An 18,807-nucleotide genomic window follows, 5' to 3' on the forward strand; every position below is an offset into this window, starting at 1 on the left:
GGAGTGTTCCTGGGAATCCATTGAAATGTTCAGCCTGTGGAACATCAACTGTGCTACTTTGGTGCTATTTAGGCACATAAATACAAATATCGCAATATTTCACATAACTGTGCAATATTTCTGTCAGTTAGGCTCTTTAAACATGGCCTGAATGGCACCATCATTTGTCTTTAGAGTGTACAGTGGACTTGTACCCTCAGCGAGTTCACATCCTGAACTAATCGGATTCATGTTCCACAGCGTCTGCATGAAGGAGGCGTCCACCATCAGATCTCCGCTGGCGTAGGACAGGTGCTGTTAACACGGGACAGGAAGTCAGGTTTAGGACAGTGCGTACATGTGGCAGAGTGGACGGAAACCCCCTCACCAGGTATCTTTCAGAGGACACACTAACGAGGATGAGGTCATCACCCACCCTGACTTTTTCACCTTCTGACCTTTGCTTTGAGGCTGGATGAATGGTCCACCAGCAGGCCTCACCTGAAAGTTAGAGTTAAAATAAATGTGCTGTGACTTCAGCAACAGAGTCTGAATATTCGTATTACCTGTTGAGTCTTCTTGTAAGCCCACATCAAAAGCCAGCTTGTCTGTGAGTGACCGAGAAGTAGTCAAACAGCTCAGGTACTGGGGACAAAGGTTTCCCTTAGGACGTGACGGCTCCATCACTCTTTAAACAACCTGCACGAGAGTCTTACCATGCCCGAGTGGTTGTGTCTCAGCAGGATGGCGTGACCGTAGAGTAGCGTGCGATGACCTCCACCCTGGGACGACTGGAGACGAGAAGGACAGAGGCATATTTGAGCTTTTGTCTTGATCAGACAAGAGGACAAGCAAATTGATTTTCACTTGGATAACCCTAGCATCAACCACATCACGCACAAATGACATCAAAACATCACTGAAACATCCTACCTTTGCAACAATGCAGCAAGAATGCAAAGAAAAAAACATTGATTACTGTAAAATGTTTGGGTTAAGCACCGATAATCCGCCAGGATGAACGAGGGGCGATAATGTCAAGTGCTCTCAATGTACCATAAGCTGTAGTACACATTAACGCCGGGCTTGCCCGGGGCAGGTGCTGGGGTGTTATTTCCCTGTCAGAAATAGCTTAAATTAAGGTTACATTGATTTGGAAATATGTAGAGCAGACACTACTGGTTTAAATGAGGTTTTGGCAAATGGATTATATGAATGAGGCTTTTTACAATTATAGATAAAGAAACAGAGGGGCATACTGGGGGTGTCCAGTTTCATAAACCACTGGGGTGCATGTCAGGCTATTCTCATCCGCCCACTGGCTCTCACCAAACCCGTAATAATGCACCAAAATCCAATAAGACCAGAGATGACACAAAATCTGTGACAATAAGCGAATTAAATACCACACATGGCTCCATGTGTAGACCAACTAAAGCACAAGTCAAAGGTACAACAGGTCACAAAGGGGATTTAAGTGCGTTAATTATGTAAAAACGGTTTAAATATAGTTTAAAAAAACAGCCTTAATATGATCAATAAGAGGTCATAGTTTGACTACAGTGTATACGCAAAATGGACCTTAAGCCTTAAATGAACTATAAAGTGCCACTTTAATCAAAAAGACATTCAGAGGACAACAGGACAGAAACAGAGACAGCTGCTAAGTTGCCAGGGACACAGAAAATAAGACATTTTAACTAACATACCCACTTGTCCAAATCGACTGCCTGTTAGGCAGAGCAAAAAAAGAAGGGGAGGATGTGTGAGATAAGAGATGTGGAGTGTGGGGGGGGTCATAATAAAAACAACTGTAAACATTTAGAACGATTCCACTGATGTAGATTAAATGATATTCTCGGGCAGACTGTTCCACACACTTGGGGAGGTGACCGCTACGATAGAACCCGTGGTTTCCATTTGCTAGTTTTGAGACGTACCTCGGTCATTTCTACCGTGTTGGCCAACATTTCCTGAAGAGCACGGACAGAGAGGGACTGCTCCAGGATGAAGGTGCAAATGGCCAAGTCTGGGGGCACATTCTGCAATCATACAAACAGCACAGAGGTCAGGGAAGGGGTCAGATTACACATAGCTTTGTACAAACAAGAGGAGACTTGAAGTCGGCGTCTCACCTGAGCATTGGATGTGGTTTCAAGAAAGCAGAGACGGTTCCCGAACCCCTCACAGGACAGGCACAACTTAATCTGCTCCTTCAGGACGGAGGCAGTACACTGCAGGACAACCTGGTCATCCTGTACCCAAAACAGCCAACATCAGTCACTGGGCTTTTTACTGAGAATAAGAACTTTCAATTTAGTTTATGCAGTATTAGCCAACTGTACTACTAAATTGGTACACCCTTTTGGGTTTATTTGGGTTTAAGACACCACTAAAAAGAGAAAGTTGGCTGGAGTGCTTAATAAAAACAGAAAGTGGGCCCTTGCTGTACTCCACATCTAGAAATTACAACGATTACTCATGTGTGTTTATTTTTAGCCAGGTTTCTGCCACACTTAGGCGTTATATTTGGTTGGATCTTTATTTTTACACTGCTCAGATGTCCACACTTCTGCTCAGCTGCATCGACTACAGGTTCTCTACCCCAGGCAAGAGCATTTTTCCACCTTCCTGAACCCTGAATGGATTTTATATATGTCTCATACACAAGGGTAATACATAAGAGTAATATAAGAATAGTTGGAGCTCAAATCTATGGCAAACGTGTATTCTGTGAAATGGTGTGTAGAGAATGCTGTAGGTTCTGTAATACACATAATTTTAAAGACATTCCACAAACTAAAAGACAATAATTTGTCACTTCTTGCATATGTCTGGACCCTGCAGAGAGTGGGTTTAAATGCAGCAATAAACACCCCCACCGCTGTGAAACCCACACCTGACATTGACACATTCTCAGCTGCTCCTTCCACTCAGTCATCACACAAATGAATCCACAGCTTAACCTGGCTCACACACCTCTGGAGAGGATCCCAACATGTCCCCTCCACCGTCTAAAACTCATTCTAATGCTCTCGTCCTACATGCACTCTTCCCGGCGTGACTCAACCGCACCTATCGCGGTTGTTGTGTGGGGAATTGGGGGGCAAAGGTGGCGGAGGGCCACTTTGCACGTCTGCGCTAATGTCACAAAACGGAAAGTGATGCAGATGAGTGAGCTCATAACATCCCGTCCTCTTTTACACCCAGTGGCCTCTAATGTTTCACTTGCTGGAAAGTTCCCGTCCTGCTTCAGCTGTAGGACCAAAGCCTGCTCCCTGCAACACTCTCTTCATACCTGCCTGGATAATCTAACGCACAACAGGTAGAAGGTTCTGTATTTCCATCAGCACTGCAGACGTCTGCCCGGCTCGTCTTCCATGGGTCCGTCTACCTCAGTCCAGTCCTCGATTGGTCACAGTGCTTGATCTTTTCATCCAAGCATCCTTCCAAGAGTCACACTGTGTGAATCACTTCCACTTTGGCATCGTGAAATCGGACTTGCAAACCCTTTTTGCTTGACTCACGCTTGTATTAATAGAATCAGCTCGTAGGATTAAAAAGGCTGTGCTCCCAACGCCTTATTGTAAACAAACCAAAACCTTAATCTCAGGTGACCTTTAACTGATGCGGCTGCGGAATGCAGGAAGTAGTGAGCGAGGGTGTTGCCACCCACCTGGAGCAGTGGGCTGATGGCCTGTTTTATAACACATTTATTACAAATTAAATATGGGTTCTGTGGGATTACAGATGAGCTGTTTTTGGATTTGGCAGCTGAGGCGTCTCTGCCATCAAGATAATCATGGTCGGAGATAACGGTACAGACAATTGGCTGTAAACTGGCAGACGGCTACACAAACAAACACCGGCACACACAAATAGAGGTGTGTAACGCAGCAGAGATTAACAGTCAGGCCATGAAATCGGACGCCTTTGTATATTCTCCAGGGCCTAATGGTGCACGCTCAAAGAAGACAGCCAGGATTCTCCAGTCAAAGGGGCAAGCTCCCTGCCGTAACCCTGAGGACCTCTGGCTCTTCTTCAGCGGGAGGGGGGGGGGGGGGGGGGGGGGGTGCAGGTTTGGAATGCTGGTTTCCATTAGCAGGTAATGTAGCAGCTGGATCAACAGCTGTCTGGGGAATAACGAATACATCACCACCAGGATAGTTTCATCCAAATTTGAGTTGAGGAGAACATTATTGTGACGTCATCACTATAATATTGGAATGGCTAAAATAATCTATGGGAAATGGTCTAATTTTTTAATATATCTCTATCATTCAGTCCACTTTTCTCTTACCTTTTCAACTCCTTGGTCCCAGCACTCACTCCTGGCCTCCCCCCACCGCCGCGCTCCTATTTTAGGGGGCCGCACCTGTCACTATCACGTTCCCTCCTTCTGCTGACAAGCAGATACTTTGAGGACTAATTTGGAGATCCTTAACTGGATCCGCTCGCTTATCGAGGAGGAAAGGTGAAATAAGCTCATAACGGTGCAAAAACCAAATAAGCTCACCGCTAATGCATCAAAATTAAATATTAGTAACGATATGGAGGCATTGAGCCATGTTGTCAGAGTCCACGGAGCGCCAGGTCGAGACGCCGCACTGCTCAGGTTTCTCCACGTGGGTGCGACCCTACTTGGATGCTTTCTTTTACAGAGTGCATTTGTAAATTGAAAGAGCAACACATGTTCACACGTTGAAGCTGAGTACAGCAGCCGTGTCCTTTTGGAATTGTTTGCTTTTCCAGAATCCCTCTTTGTTTCCATCTGCATCCTGAGGAAGCAGCGCAGAACCTCTTAATTGTTTAAAACTAGTGTGAGAGAATCAGGCAGACAACAGGTGTGAGTCTGTGTGTGTGTGTGTGTGTGTGTGTGTGTTTTGACACTCTGAATGTGTTCATCTCCTGGGCTCAGCACCCGTAAAGCCCCACTTTTCAGCCTCGCGGCCCACTCACTCGCTGCATTGCCACTGTCCTGAATCCTGCTGCTTGTTACTGCTGCTGTTCACTCGTTTAAATAACGGTTTACTTCTCCAATAAACCACAAAAATATCACATATATCATCACAAATATCACTTTAGATTGATCTGCTTTATTGTTCTCCCTCCCTCTCCTCACTACTATTACGGTGGTGCAGTGGTCAGCACTGTCCCAGAAGGTCCCAGGTTTGAATCTCTCTGGACTCTTCTTGGTGAAGCACGCTCTCATTGTGCCTGTCTGGCTCCTCTCTGGGTATTTTTGATGGATGGATGGATGGATGGATGGATGGATGGATGGATGGATGGATGGATGGATGGATGGATGGATGGATGGATGGATGGATGGATGGATGGATGGATGGATGGATGGATGGATGGATGGATGGATTTCTATATGCAGACAGCTCCAAATCAACAGATCAGATTTTCTTTCACACTAGAATGCTTGGACAACAATCTACACACACACACACACACACACACACACCACACACACACACTCCCAAAAGGATGCTCCTTCAAATAGAGCACTGATTCCTCTGGCTTCTCCCTCAAGATTGCGTGCACTTATAATGATACACTATAAAAAGAAGCTGCGGTTACACTTGAATACCCTTCAGACTCACTTCTCTGTGTGAGTCACACAACAATGACACAGCCTTTACCATCAACAGCAGAGAATTGTATAACTGTACTGCCTGATTGAAACTCTCCTGCCTTTACAGTGAAACAGACAGACCCATTTCTAAATGTAAACTGCAACTGTGACGTGCAGCGAGGTGTATGTGGTACGTGTGGTCTGCTAGGACACACTGTCAGTGATGGGGGGACAGATGGACACACAGGAGGTGGACCTCCGTGGCAGCTTGAATGACAGTAAAAAGATTACATCAGCCAAAAGCGTCCGCTGCTCCTGTTGGAGCTGCTTCAGTTCGCTCTGCGCAACACATCCCACCTTCGATATAACCCAGGGAAAACCCCGGCTGGCAGAAACAGCTGACTCACACAATGGGCCCAATAACGATCTAATGCCATCAGGACTTTCATTTTTAGTACCGTATCGCTGGGGACTATTGAACCCCTGACCCAGACAGAGTTGGTGTCCGATATAAACCCATTGAAGCAGCCCAGACATTAATCATTTACAGAGTGGCCCTTTTGAGGGACTGCTGTCTAATCTTTTCATCCAGATCGAGCCCTATCCATGAGCAAAAACACTGTTGATAGCTTTGTAAGCAGCAGCTTTGGTTGGCTCGCAGACGCTGTGAATCTTGTCCACTAATATGTTCTGCTCGTGTTATTTAAATTCTCTGGTAATTAAATAAATTCTAAATAAGGAACAACTTCTCTGGCACACCGGAGAAGTAAATGCAATACTCCCCTTTAAATAGAAAAACCCATAATTGACAGGATCTCCTTAATGCCCTTTGACCAAATTAAGAACTATAGTGTCCAGACTGACCCTACTGTGAATAAAATGTATTGGTGGGTTTGTAGATTTGTCTTGGGTCAAGAAGCAAGTGTGAGATCAGCTGATCGCTGCGGCCTTCTGCCCTGCTCACTGAGACTGAAAAGGATATCACGATACCCTGGCCAGATTCTTCAAGGAAGACATACAGCCTTTTCCCAGCTGTCCCCTACAAACTCCGAGCAGCTCGCTGCTTCCTCACCCCACACGGACAGGCTCTACTTTTCTCAGATATAAATAGATGACGATGCTAACAGATGCACCAGCCGCTGTCCGTCTATCTGCACTTACAGCCACAGATGCACATTTTTACCATCCTGTGCTTATTTCCAGAACATTCTGATATCAAATTAAACAGATCCGGAGGGCAGGTATTCTCATAAGTGTAAAATATATAATGTAGGTTATCAGCCAGACATTTCTGCTCGTGAGAAAGCCAATTACCAAGTTTCAAGAGAGCCACTAATAAGCAGGTCACAGCACATTAAGGGCACCGCAAAAATAGTCTGTATGCAGAAAACAGGCCTGGCGCTGGCTGGAACTGCAGAAATGGAGACGGAAGAACTCAAATCAGGGTTTCATCCAATTCAGTTGGAGTTTTTTTTCCCCCGTTCCATGAACTTGACACCACTCTTCATCACGCCGTGCAGGTCAGCCCTCCCCAGGAGGAGAAGGTAAGCAGGACTCACCGTTCGCAGGAACTGAATCTCCTCCTCTCCCTCTCCCCCTTCTGCCATCCTTCACCGAGGGTCGTTTGCGGCTCCACTGGCGAAGAGAAAAATCCCTCTGATTATTTAATCGAGATTTGGATCACGACGTCCGTCCTGCTTCCCCCCCGCGCTAAAGCTCTATTTTCTGGTCGCTGGACCCCCCTCTGGGTTTTTATCTCAGTGCTGGTGTGTGGAGGACCACATGAGTCCTGTGGCTCTCCCAGACTTGTGAGAGGGAGTGACCAGAAAGGTGAGCCTCTCTCTAAATCCTCTCCCCCCCGTAGCCTTTCAGCCCCCAGCCACAGAGGGGTGACATATAGGGAAGGGAGGGTACCTTGTTTCAAATCTGCAGGACCCCCATCCTGCTGTGCCACTGTTTATAGACTTCACAGACTGCCCCAAAGCAAAACACACACACAACACACACACACACACACGCCTGTGGCTATTAAACCAGGATGGGGGGGTTACAAAAGTTGGCAAATTTTTGAATCTTCCGATTTGTTAGCGGCCATGAAAATGTTGACTCATCCGTTAATGATTCGTATATCAAAAATCTTCACAATTGCATGAAACAACTGTCCATCAGACACTGGAAAAATATACATTCACACAAAGTGTTTGTTTTTTTTAAATATAGGACATGTATTGAATCCCATTTTGTATGTACAGCCATTATAGTTCATTAGATCAGATAACCCGGGACTGAGAAAAGGGGTCAGCACTGTCTGATCAGCAGCAACGCGCAAGTGTATGTTCTGAAAAAGTCTGGTAGAGAACAGTGTGGTGTCAAACGCTCTGAAACACAGATGAGGAGGAGTAAAAGGGGGAAGAAGACCCCATATTCCATCTGTAAATAAATATGCAGAGGTGAAACTACAGAAAACTGCTGCAAAACTCCACCTTGGACTTGAGATTTTAGTCTAGTGGATGCTAATCAAGATAAAAGTAATAAGACACATTGTCCAAGTCTTTACACTCGCACAGTGCACATTTATTCTACATATATATGTTAGACTTTAGGATTCAGTGCATAAGTAGAACAATAAATAATCTAACAATATGTTGATGTTAGCATCCATGTTTGCAAATTGTTTCAGCAGACCCAGGGTAGTTCTGGGCAATTATCTCTATTCATTAATTAATTACCTCTACATCTTTTTCTTTTTTTTTAAGATCCTAAAGGCACTTTTTAACCATAAAATGCTATTCATGTCAGTCAGAGAGAATTGACAGAATGCTACCAAAAATCATTGATATCTATGATTCTTATTAGAATTCCCCTAGAGTGGAAACACAAAGACATCTGCAGCCTAGTAAAAATAAATAAATAGACATCTTGGGATGGGGTGGGATGCATTCTCTGTGCACGCACTGTGGAGATGCATGGTTGCTCAATCCTTAGTCATGACAGGCAGCAGGGAAGCGTCAGACAGAAAACCCACAATCCTGAATTGGAAAAAATGCACAGAAACGGTGACCATCCTTCAGCCCGTGCGCGTTCTGCCAAAGCCTTACCTCTCCTGTCTCCATTTACCGTCGCTCCCTGTCTCGCCCATCGTCCCCTGCAACAGCAGCTGCCAGTCAATGTTTGGGGTGACAACTCCACCAGGCAGGTAAAACGGACAGGAGGGTCGGAGGAGGAGGTGATGCGCCGTCGGAGCGGAACCCACGTGAACTCTGGGAGTTTGAGTTCGGACTCGGAAGAGAGGTGCGTGTTGGGCCGTGGGTGCAGTGGCCACGGTGCTCCTGAAGGTGGCGACATAGTCCCGATAATGAGATAAGAATTATTTAAACTTTATCAAGAGGGTGAAGCGGCTTTAAAACAGCCACTCAAGCATCTTGGTGGAAAAGAGGTAAGTGGTTTAAGGCCATCGAATTAACCCTTCTTTCCTTTCTCATTTTTACCGACTTTATTTCATTGTTCTCGCTACTTCATTTTGGCTTCATTTCGGTCTAACGGTAAAATAGTATAAATAAAACGTAATTGTTTTACATGCGTGATTGGCGTCAACTAAAATGTTTTTCAGAACTTATCTAGATTTACCAGCTGATCTGATTACAACTCTTCCTGTTTTATAGAAGGCTTTCATAAGCTTGCAGTAAAGTTACCACATGAACAGGAAATATTAAACACGCAAATACATTTGAGATAGTCCTTCAGTGTTGTCTGCGCGCCTGTGCGTTTGCACTTTCCGTGCGAAGACTCCGCGATTCCTACTCTATAGATCTTTCCCTGCCTCTGAATGTCACAACTCTCTGCCAACCCGCCAGCTTCCTGCAGCAAAGGAGCCACCTCTGCAGACTTGGGCATATTATGTCCCCCTGAGCTGCTCATCTCTTCCTTCTGGAGCGTTAAAACAAGGATGCCTTTGAGTCTCTCTGTCCAGCTGCACGGCCACATTCACAAGCACAAACACTATCTTCCTGTGTAATCACTTGACACCCCAAGAAATGATACACTGAAGAACCCTGCGGAACAACTAGAGAATAGAAACGAGGAATAAGGAATGCCATCAGACGTCCAGTGATTTCTTCTCCACGTAGAGGTATTAGAAGGCGTTCATCTGTGGCCTTTTTGGAGGGAGATGATGTTTTATAGTTGGAGGTTTATCTCTCGAATCCCAGTTCTTCCACTATGGGCAGCAGTGTTCACAACTCTCTCACTCTATTTCTCACTCATGGTCTCTCTATCACTCTTTCCTCTCTCCCCTCCTCCTTATGCATGCACGCACACACAAACACACACACGCACACACACAGAAACTAGAGTGAGTTCCCCTATCTGTCAGAGCCAGTTCCTCCATTTACGATGCAGACTTGTTTATGTTGAAGGGACAAGTGAATGACTTTTGCCAGCTCTACTTCAGAGCTTATTTGAGGCTTCGTCGCAGGTGGAACCAACGAGGCTGATAGTTATCTCCACAGCAGAGAAGGGACTTAACTGATATACGCTGTGGTTTGGCAAATAGGGTTTTGGCGCGGAGGACAGTCTGGTCGAGGACTGGGAGGAGAGTCCTTCTCGCCCCCCACAGCTCTCCATCCTGATCCTGTTGACTGGGGCACAAACACACACAGAGGACACAGAGGAGAAGGAGCAGGGTCAGCCTCGGAGCCTTGGGGACCTGCTCAGATGACTGCTCGGATCACCACTGGAGGAGCGGTGCTGCTGAGGAGAAGAGCTCTGCAATGAACAAGACTAAGAGGTAACCCTTAAGATCATTAGAACTGAGAGTCAGGTGCCCTCGAACCCACTCAGAGCAAAGTTTCCTTTGCAAGCGTGTTATTTGTCATCAACAGCAGAAACAGCTTCAAGTGCTGCAGCAGTAGTGTGAATAGTGAGGTTATGAGAAGCACTGTGGTTTGTGTAAAGGCTCCTGCTAGGTGAAAAAGCACATGGGTGTGTGTGTGTGTGTGTGTTTGTGTGTGTGTGTGTATATTTTTGTGTGAGCGTTTAACTTTTTATAAAACCTGCTGTGTAGAGGAACGGCAGTTCTGCACTGAAGGAAAAGTTGCACACACAGAGACACACACCCGCATATCTGTGAAGAATATCAACATCACAGATAATGTGTGTACACTACACACAAGCCTGGTCTGACATTCAACAGCCGTGCATGCGCACTGGCAGTCGCCTTTCACCTTTCCATGGAAATCTGTTCAGCTTGCACAGAAAATAACTCAGATCGTTCAGATAATCTCTTATATTCTTATTGTATATTATTGCATTGTTGCAGAATCTGAGATTCAAAGCTGATATTCTTGTTTGAGAAAAATCACAATTTGCTCTTTATGTCAATTCAGGTCTTCAGATCTTATGGATCACATCTCTTAAACAGACTAATTCATAGTGTGTGTGAGTGCCATCATGTTTTTTACTGCAATATTTACAGTTTTGCCATTGGTTTTATTACACTTTATGAACACGGCTGATGTCTCTGATAGTGGCTACAGTAGATTGTACTGTGACTTTAGTGTTGGAGCAAATCAATGAAGGGCTCTTTTCGGGAGATGGATCCTCTCGAGGCAGACGGAACAAAAATGCAGGTTGTGAGAGGGAAGAGAGAGAGAGAGAGCAGAACACAAACAAGGCCTTCAAAGGGTCCTGGCTTCAATTAATCAATTAAGGAAATAAAGAGTGGAATTTGCATATCCCCCACCAGTGTGAGAGGCAGAGAGGGAAAAGAGGGAGGGAGGAACTGGATCTGCAGCCAGAAGTCCTGACATGGATGGGAAAGGGTGAGAGGGGGATTTTCCAAAGAAAAGAAAGAGAAGCGGCTTCCTGAATGGATTGAATAGAACAAGGATGAGGGAAGAGGAAACTGTGGGTGAAGAAGTAGTCAGAGAGGAAGGGGAGGTGTGGAAGGACTTCCTAAAATAAAGTTATTGATACACGCACCGAGTTCCACTGATGTACCATTGAATACAGGCTGGTAAATACAATGTTTTGGGTTTTTTTCCCAAGTGAATGCAAAATCAGATTTGCCTGGAAGTCCTGCTCCTTCTGCATTCGTCAACAGTTTCTTCATATCTTTCTACGCATGTATTACTCTTCCTTTGGTACACCGTGGGAATTTCCCTGCCAAATTTCATGACGTTAATCATATTCCCCGTGAGTTTCTCTGTTTGGCAGCAAGCAGGTGAAATACTCATTTCAGAAAACACGAAAGCTCAAAAGTCCCCCACGTGCGACACCATTAATGCTATTACTTCATTTCACCTAACTCATTAATTACCTTTTACACAGGCAAAGTGAGGTTGTTGATGAGCTAAGTGTATAAATGTAAGTGGGACTAAGTGAATATAGATTTAATGTAAAGCAAAAATCAAATCACATCCACTCTGGTGTTTGGAGGCTCTCATCTGCCCTTCATCCACTCATATGGAATCCATTTGTGCCATTTATATGTCTTATGCTAGAGAGTAACATAATATTTCCAAAATTTAATATCAAGAAGCAAAAACATGGCATTAGCTTTGGAATCTGGCTGCTTAGTTAGGTTTCAAATATATACACATACACAGTTGATGTGTGAAAAATATATGCACACACTATGTGAAGAGAAGAGGATGCAGATCTGGCCATTCAGGGAACTTGTTTCCAATTTCTCTGAACTCAGAGCATTTCCTGGTAGTGTCATCACTTTAACTGCTTTATCACACGAGACGGTTTCATAAGGTACAGGCTGTTTACAGGGTACACACCATTTCCTCGGACAAGTGTAATAGGCTGTCCAACGCGGGGCAGCACCCAAGATGCAGGAGACTGAAGAGTCGCGTGTTTAAGTCAGTAAAAGTGAGTTTATGAAAAAGTCAGCAGGAGACTCAGGGCACAAATAAGCACTGAAAGTGAGTGGGTAACTGGCTCTCTTAGGGAGGCACTGTAAAAAGGAGCCCCCTGACTGTGGAGGTAAAAACCCAGGCGACGCTCTGGTGCTGGCACCCACTGTGGCGTATCTGCATACAGACGTATGTGGTGTTGGAGGGCAGCCATGTGCAGCCTTATAAACTGAGCAGATTGGTAATGGGCAGCTCATCACCACACCCAGGACCCTGACAACAGGAGCAGAAACATTTGGTGCAACAGCTATTGCCAAAGTATAAATAAAAGATAATACTCTACATGTAGAAATGGGAGGATTAAAGACCAATGCAGCCGACTGTTAGAAAACAAGCTTCTGATCTTATAAGGAAGAGGTGATTGTATTTACTGTGGAAGTGACATCTCATCTCTCCTGCGGTTAAATGTAAGAAAGCATATTTGCATCTTATGACTGCAAATACTCTTTAAAGGCTCCGAGACGCTTATCAGGAACATTTAAGAGAACACTCTTATGTGGATAAAACGTTTTCTTCCCTTCTGATAATGGACAAAATGTCGGTAAAAGAGAAACACATAAAGCCTTGTAGCTACTGTAAAATGTTTGCTACACTCAAGGACAACTTATCAGATGTGAGGAGCTGCGGTTCCTCAGAGGCTGACCTGCATTATCTCCCCACACGCTGCTTCGCTTGTTTCTAGGCCGCCTGAATCCTCCCTAGGTTTGACTCTGTGTCTCTCTATGTCATCTATGCTTCTCTCTCATTCTTTTCTCTGCCAGGAAGTCCAAGCTGGTCCAGCGAAGAAGGTATACATGTCCCAGTGCTCAGGACATCAGTCGGGCCCTGCAGAACCCCAGTTCTGCTCCCAGCACCAGCGCTGTCAGCCTGGATGAGCTCATACAGCGCTGTCTAAACTGCTTTGGTCAGTCTCTTTGTTGCTCATGTTCCCAAAGTATGTCATGTGCCTTTACTCTTTATCACAACCAGGTTATATAAATGAGGGATGAGGGAGGGAAAGGAGGGTATTTGGGGTGAGAGGAACCAGCAGAGGGGGGGCGAGGGAGACAAAGGCCAGTCTCATACAATCAAGCTTTGTTCCTTTGGGCTACAGAGGCCAGCTAGTTATTTCCATGCAGCACTTAACTATACAAATTCCTGTCTTCACCGTTTCCCCACCACGTTCACAAAGTCCATGAATCGCGTCTTTTTTACCATTTAATCAAAAAAAAATAACAGTAGCTGCTCAGCGTAGCAATTTAGCACATATTTTGGTGCATCTGGTGGTTGGTTATGTATTACCTGACTATATTATGTCATACAGGTTTTCTCCAAATGAACACTTTTGTGTGATATTCTTGTCTGCGTTTGCAGATTCCGAGGGGAGGTTTTCCAGCCCCAAAGGGGCCCACCTGGTTCATATGGCCCTAATGATGCACAGTTGGGTGGTGCCATCGCAGATGTTTGCTCAGAAACTTCTCACCTTATATCCTCAATTGTCTCACAGTTTAATAGTTTGGTCTCTCTGGTCCTTTGCCTGGAGTCACATGACCAAGTTCTTTAATCTGCTCAGGAAACAGGCATGGCATTGTTTTACCCTCAATATGTTGAAGCAGATTTAGTATAGATCCTTGCTAATGTGGTTCCATGTCCTTGACGCTGTCTTACTTATAAGGACTGTCCCTCAGACAAGAGGGACTTGAGACAGACTCAGATCCGCCACATTATTAGGTGAGTGAGGACATGTTGTGAGAGAAAACTGGTTCTGCTGCTCTGTTTGTGGGAAGTAAACATGCTTTCCTGTCCTGCTCTGTGGCAAGGCAGTGGATCAGCCAGTTCCCAGCAGTATTTGAGGCAAACACCCTCCTTGAGCAGACCATAGAGGACCTGTGGGCTCTTGTCCGATCAGAGGGAGAGGAGACGAACTCACCCCTCACCGACACCTCCTGCCTGTGAGCCAGCTTTAGATCCGATTCCCAGTTATAACTCCATTACTCGGCAACATTTCCAGCAGCTTTCAACAGATTTTGTATGATCGGAACGGTCTGTTTTTGTTTTCCTAGAAGCCCAGATGTGAATATCTACCAGGCCCCATCCCCCTCCATGAAGAAGAGGAAGGTGTCTTTGATATTCGACCACATGGAGTCAGATGAGATGGCGGAGCACCTGAGCTACCTGGAGTTCAAGAACTTCTGTAGCATTTCGGTAAGTAGGAAAAACACCTGAATTTGCTCCGATTGTCACAGAAACATTCGACCTCTCATGGTGATAAAAATGTGCATTCGTTCTTGTGCAATTGTTAAACATCGTCGATTGCTGCCCGTGATTTTTCACGAGCTGTTGTGTGCACGTGTTTACGGCAGAGATTTACATTAGGGAATGCTGTCTGTATCGCATACAGTCAAATAAATGAGAAGTAAAACTAAAATAAATTACACTCGAGAAAGAAAGTGATTTGGAGGAACCCCAAGCGGTTGTGTGTCTGAGCTGTGCGATCTGATTGGTCAGTTCCCGGACTACCGCAGCTACGTGGTGCAGGGTTCGGTGAGGGAAAACCCCGCCCTGGAGCGGTCGGTCATGATGTGTAACGGAGTGTCCCAGTGGGTCCAGCTGATGATCCTCAGCAGACACACGGCCCAGCAGAGAGCCCAGGTCTTCACCAAGTTCATCCATGTGGCTCAGGTGAATAACTATCAGGTTTGGCTGCAGGGAACTGCCCTTCTTCGCCCCCCCCCACCCCCGACTGACATCTGCTGTTACCCTCCACAGAAACTCCGAGCTCTGCAAAACTTTAACACTCTAATGGCCGTCACGGGGGGTCTCTGTCACAGCTCAATTTCACGCCTCAAGGACACCTTTAACCTGCTGCCCCCTGACATCACGAAGGTAGTTTATACATAGCGCAAATTATGCGCGTGGCCTCATTTGTCAGATTGTGACCCGTTTTTTCGTTCTTCGCCCGATCTCAGGCCCTGAGTGAGCTGACGGAGCTGCTGTCGTCACGCAGCAACTACGTCAACTACAGACGGGTTTACAACGAATGCAGCGGCTTTAAGGTGCCCATCCTCGGGGTCCACCTAAAGGACCTGATCTCGCTCAATGAGGCCCTGCCTGACTACATCAGCGAGGACAAGATTAACCTGAGCAAGCTGCAGCACCTTTACAGCAACATTAGCGATCTGCTGGCCATTCACAGCTGCACGCCTCCCTTCGAGGCCAACAAAGACCTTCTGCATCTCCTCACAGTACGACAGAATCTGAGCGACGACCTTCAGCATGGATATCATTGGCAATGATCTCACCGTGATTTTGTTTCATCTCGTTTTAATCCGTCAGCTCTCCCTAGACTTATACTACACAGAAGATGAGATCTACGAACTGTCATACACCAAGGAACCCAAAAACCCCAAGATCCAGGTCAGTCTGACGCACAACTCTCAAGTTCACAGTCGTTACAGCCTGGTTTCACACAAGGAGAGCTGTTCTTGTGCTCTGCTGTCTGTGGGCGTAACATTGTCAAAACAAACACTCATACTAGGGGCTGAATAATTTCAAAATGAGCCACATCAAAGTGCAGTACGTTAGAGAAGCGTGTCATGTGGTGGGTGTGCTCTTTTTTCCTGTTTCCCTCATGCATCATCTCTTCATCTCTCATTGTACAGCCTGCAGCTCAAGACAAACCTCCAGTGGTCGCAGAGTGGGGTTCGGGGGTCACCCCCAGGCACGACCCCGACACCATATCCAAACACGTCAATCAGATGGTGGATGTGAGTCTCTAATGTCTGCAAACAACTCTGCTTTTCACTTCCTCATTGCACCTTCACCTAAAGCAGAACCAACCCGAGTGGTCTCAGTGTGTTTTTTCTTTTCCTCCAATGCTCTGTTGCCCCCTGCAGTCCATCATGAAAAACTATGACCAGAACCAAGATGGTTACATTTCGCTGCAGGACTTTGAAGAAATAGCTGCCAACTTCCCCTTCTCCTTCTGCATTCGTAAAACTGACAGGTGAGGAAGCCCCAAGCGTAAAAAAAAGGCCTCCGAATGAGGCACCGAGCAGTGAAAATGTGAACCGTGCCGTTTACACCAGGCCTCGGCTGACTAATTTTTGCACCCTGTCTCGGAACATTTCCTGCCCAGGGAGGGACAAATCAGTCGTGAAGAAATCACCTCTTACTTCATCAGGGGAATGTCGATATGTGCCAAGCTGGGCTACAACTTCAACGATGCACACAACTTTCATGAAACCACGTATAAACGGCCTACATTCTGTTACACCTGCGGAGGCTTTGTAAGTGATAGTCTTTCTTTTAAAAAAAAATCTTAATAAATAAAGTCTTCATCAGCCTAAATCACATGAATCAAATCTGTACTTGTAGCTGTGGGGAGTGATCAAACAGGGCTACCACTGTAAGGGTAGGGCAACGGTCCATATAATGTCATCTATAATCATACGTACATCAGTGGCTTCACAATTTTAATCCATGTCTGTTCCTCAGACTGTGGGATAAACTGTCACAGGCACTGTCGAGATCAAGTGGGAACAGAATGCTTGAAGAAACAGAAAAACCCATCTGGGTCCTGCCCGGGCACCCCCGCGTCCGAATCCAGGACCAAGGGCAGCAGCTTCGGTACGTCCGTTCTCCATCATCCTCAAAGTCTGGTTCGCTGGGCCAGAATTATTTCTGAACTGGGCACGCTGGTTTGTTTTGTAATCCGTCAGGTTCGGAGGAGGAGACATTCTTTTTCCCTCAAATTAACGAAACGGACAACTGCAAAGGGACCTCGACGTGGAAAAATAACACAGGCGACGCCGCGCTGTCGGATCGCTCCACCCAGACGGACCCTGGAGTGTGGACGCCTGAAAAAAAGGACAAGAGAGGGAGTCACCACAACCATCATGCCCACGCGTCCCCTGAGAGAAAGGTGAAACCTTGCTAGCAGAAGCCAAATCCGACACATGCCAACCACGTCTTCCCTGATCATTGTGGAGCTGCTGAACCCGTTTTCTGTGTTCCAGGTCAACACGCTGCCACACAGAACCCGTGGCTGCTCTATGCCCATTTCCTTCTTGCAGGAGAAGATCGAAGAGCTGCACATCTACAAAGACAAGAGCAGGGAGCCGGACTGAGCGCCTTCCCTTCACACATTTCCCCAAATGGACAAAAAGCCCCCAGAGTGCCACAGTTCTGACAGAGCTCAGTGGATCAAAAGTTGAAGGGATCCCCGTTTCTTGACTTTTCTAAGACTATACGAGGACTCTTGTGTGTTTAGGTATTGTTGTGACTTTTTTTTATTTGGTTTTGCTGTTTTTATTTAGGCCTCACTCAACAGTTTTCCTGCAGACATTTATGGAGGCGGCAGCTTGACTGAGGAGCAAGTGCTTTGGTTCTTTGGTGCTACAGTGAGATTCAACCTGTGGTCACTCCCTAGTGTCTGGGGAAAACACACACATCGAGCCTTTTCTCAAGCTTGTTCACATAATGCCGGGTAGGAGAGTAACACTAACCTCAACACAAGTCTGTTTCACTTGGACTTTGGCAGCTACAGGATACTTCTACCTATCATTGCCATTTATTTGATGACACCATTTTTCTAGATGTAGGGATTTAGTTCCTGATCGGTTATTCCTCGTGAAATCAAACCCAACCAGAACCTTTTCTCGTTGGACGGAAACAGGACACCTGTTCAGTCCTGATGTATTATTGCCTCCTGTCATTACCATTATGTGAACTGTTCAATTCAAATTTTTTGGATATTATAAAGTCCGTGCCTTTGGGTAATAAAACCAAGATGTGCCGAGAGAAGATGTTTCATATTGAGCATTAATTAACCCTCAGTGTTTGACATGGTACAAATCAGATCGATCAGAAATTCCCTAGTCATGTGCCTTGAAACTGACCAGCCACTGTGTAGCACCCAGAACCAGATCATGTGTCTGTTATTGGACTTTGGACTGAACCCAACTGTAACATGGCGTTGACTTTGCCATATATTATTATTATTATGCTGCATTTCTTTCACATGGTATACAAGTCATTGGTTCCCAAACTGTGGTTTTCACACCACTCATGGTACTTAAGCATCAGCCAAGAAACTGAACAGGCCTCACTTGCAAGAATCCATCCATTAGATTTATTTTATTGCAACAAATGTAATAAAAGTGTATTGCATCAAGACATTAAAATATTTATGTGTGACAGTATGTTTATTCTGTATAGGACAAACATAGGACAATGTGCAGGCTACCATATTTTATCTTTGGATCTTCACTCAGGGGTACGTGGGGGTAAAAAAAGATTCTTTTAGTCCAGAATCTGAAAGCTTTTAGAAACTCTGATGCACTTTTA

General features: G+C 45.6%; 2 protein-coding genes across 16 annotated transcripts in view; one reads left to right on the plus strand and one right to left on the minus strand.

Annotated features, from left to right (window-relative positions):
- The window catches only part of ryr1b (ryanodine receptor 1b (skeletal)), a 40,305-nt gene extending 31,474 nt beyond the window's left edge, over positions 1-8,831 (minus strand). For 7 of the 11 annotated variants that reach the window (XM_057048855.1, XM_057048848.1, XM_057048845.1 and 4 more), the window contains exons 1-9: positions 8,659-8,831; positions 7,120-7,195; positions 2,115-2,234; positions 1,920-2,021; positions 1,689-1,709; positions 696-770; positions 546-624; positions 368-480; positions 195-294 (exon numbers count right to left, since the gene is read on the minus strand). In XM_057048855.1, the coding sequence (XP_056904835.1) occupies positions 195-294; positions 368-480; positions 546-624; positions 696-770; positions 1,689-1,709; positions 1,920-2,021; positions 2,115-2,234; positions 7,120-7,167 (658 nt within the window). In that variant the 5' untranslated portion in view covers positions 7,168-7,195; positions 8,659-8,831. The remainder of the gene's footprint in view (positions 1-194; positions 295-367; positions 481-545; positions 625-695; positions 771-1,688; positions 1,710-1,919; positions 2,022-2,114; positions 2,235-7,119; positions 7,196-8,658) is intronic. The other 4 variants (XM_057048854.1, XM_057048853.1, XM_057048852.1 and 1 more) reach the window with 1 other exon arrangement.
- A 1,064-nt stretch (positions 8,832-9,895) lies between these two features.
- On the plus strand, positions 9,896-18,657 carry rasgrp4 (RAS guanyl releasing protein 4). Of its 5 annotated transcripts, none has more exons than XM_057048910.1 (17): positions 9,905-10,346; positions 13,242-13,384; positions 13,834-13,945; positions 14,128-14,190; positions 14,280-14,411; positions 14,523-14,664; positions 14,968-15,141; positions 15,229-15,345; positions 15,429-15,704; positions 15,796-15,876; positions 16,122-16,226; positions 16,356-16,465; positions 16,598-16,748; positions 16,837-16,867; positions 16,957-17,088; positions 17,181-17,383; positions 17,478-18,657. In XM_057048910.1, exons 1-17 carry the CDS (start codon positions 10,330-10,332, stop codon positions 17,586-17,588), a joined length of 2,100 nt encoding a protein of 699 aa, XP_056904890.1. In that variant the 5' UTR covers positions 9,905-10,329; the 3' UTR covers positions 17,589-18,657. The 5 variants fall into 5 exon arrangements, 4 of the variants coding, with proteins under 4 accessions (XP_056904892.1, XP_056904891.1, XP_056904890.1 ...); XM_057048909.1 differs by having other exon boundaries at positions 9,906-10,346; positions 16,837-16,873; XR_008952925.1 differs by lacking the exon at positions 16,837-16,867 and having other exon boundaries at positions 9,897-10,346; positions 16,548-16,748.
- Positions 18,658-18,807: the final 150 nt, after the last annotated feature.

Source organism: Takifugu flavidus, chromosome 12 (assembly GCF_003711565.1).
Source record: "Takifugu flavidus isolate HTHZ2018 chromosome 12, ASM371156v2, whole genome shotgun sequence".
Classification (NCBI taxonomy): domain Eukaryota; kingdom Metazoa; phylum Chordata; class Actinopteri; order Tetraodontiformes; family Tetraodontidae; genus Takifugu; species Takifugu flavidus.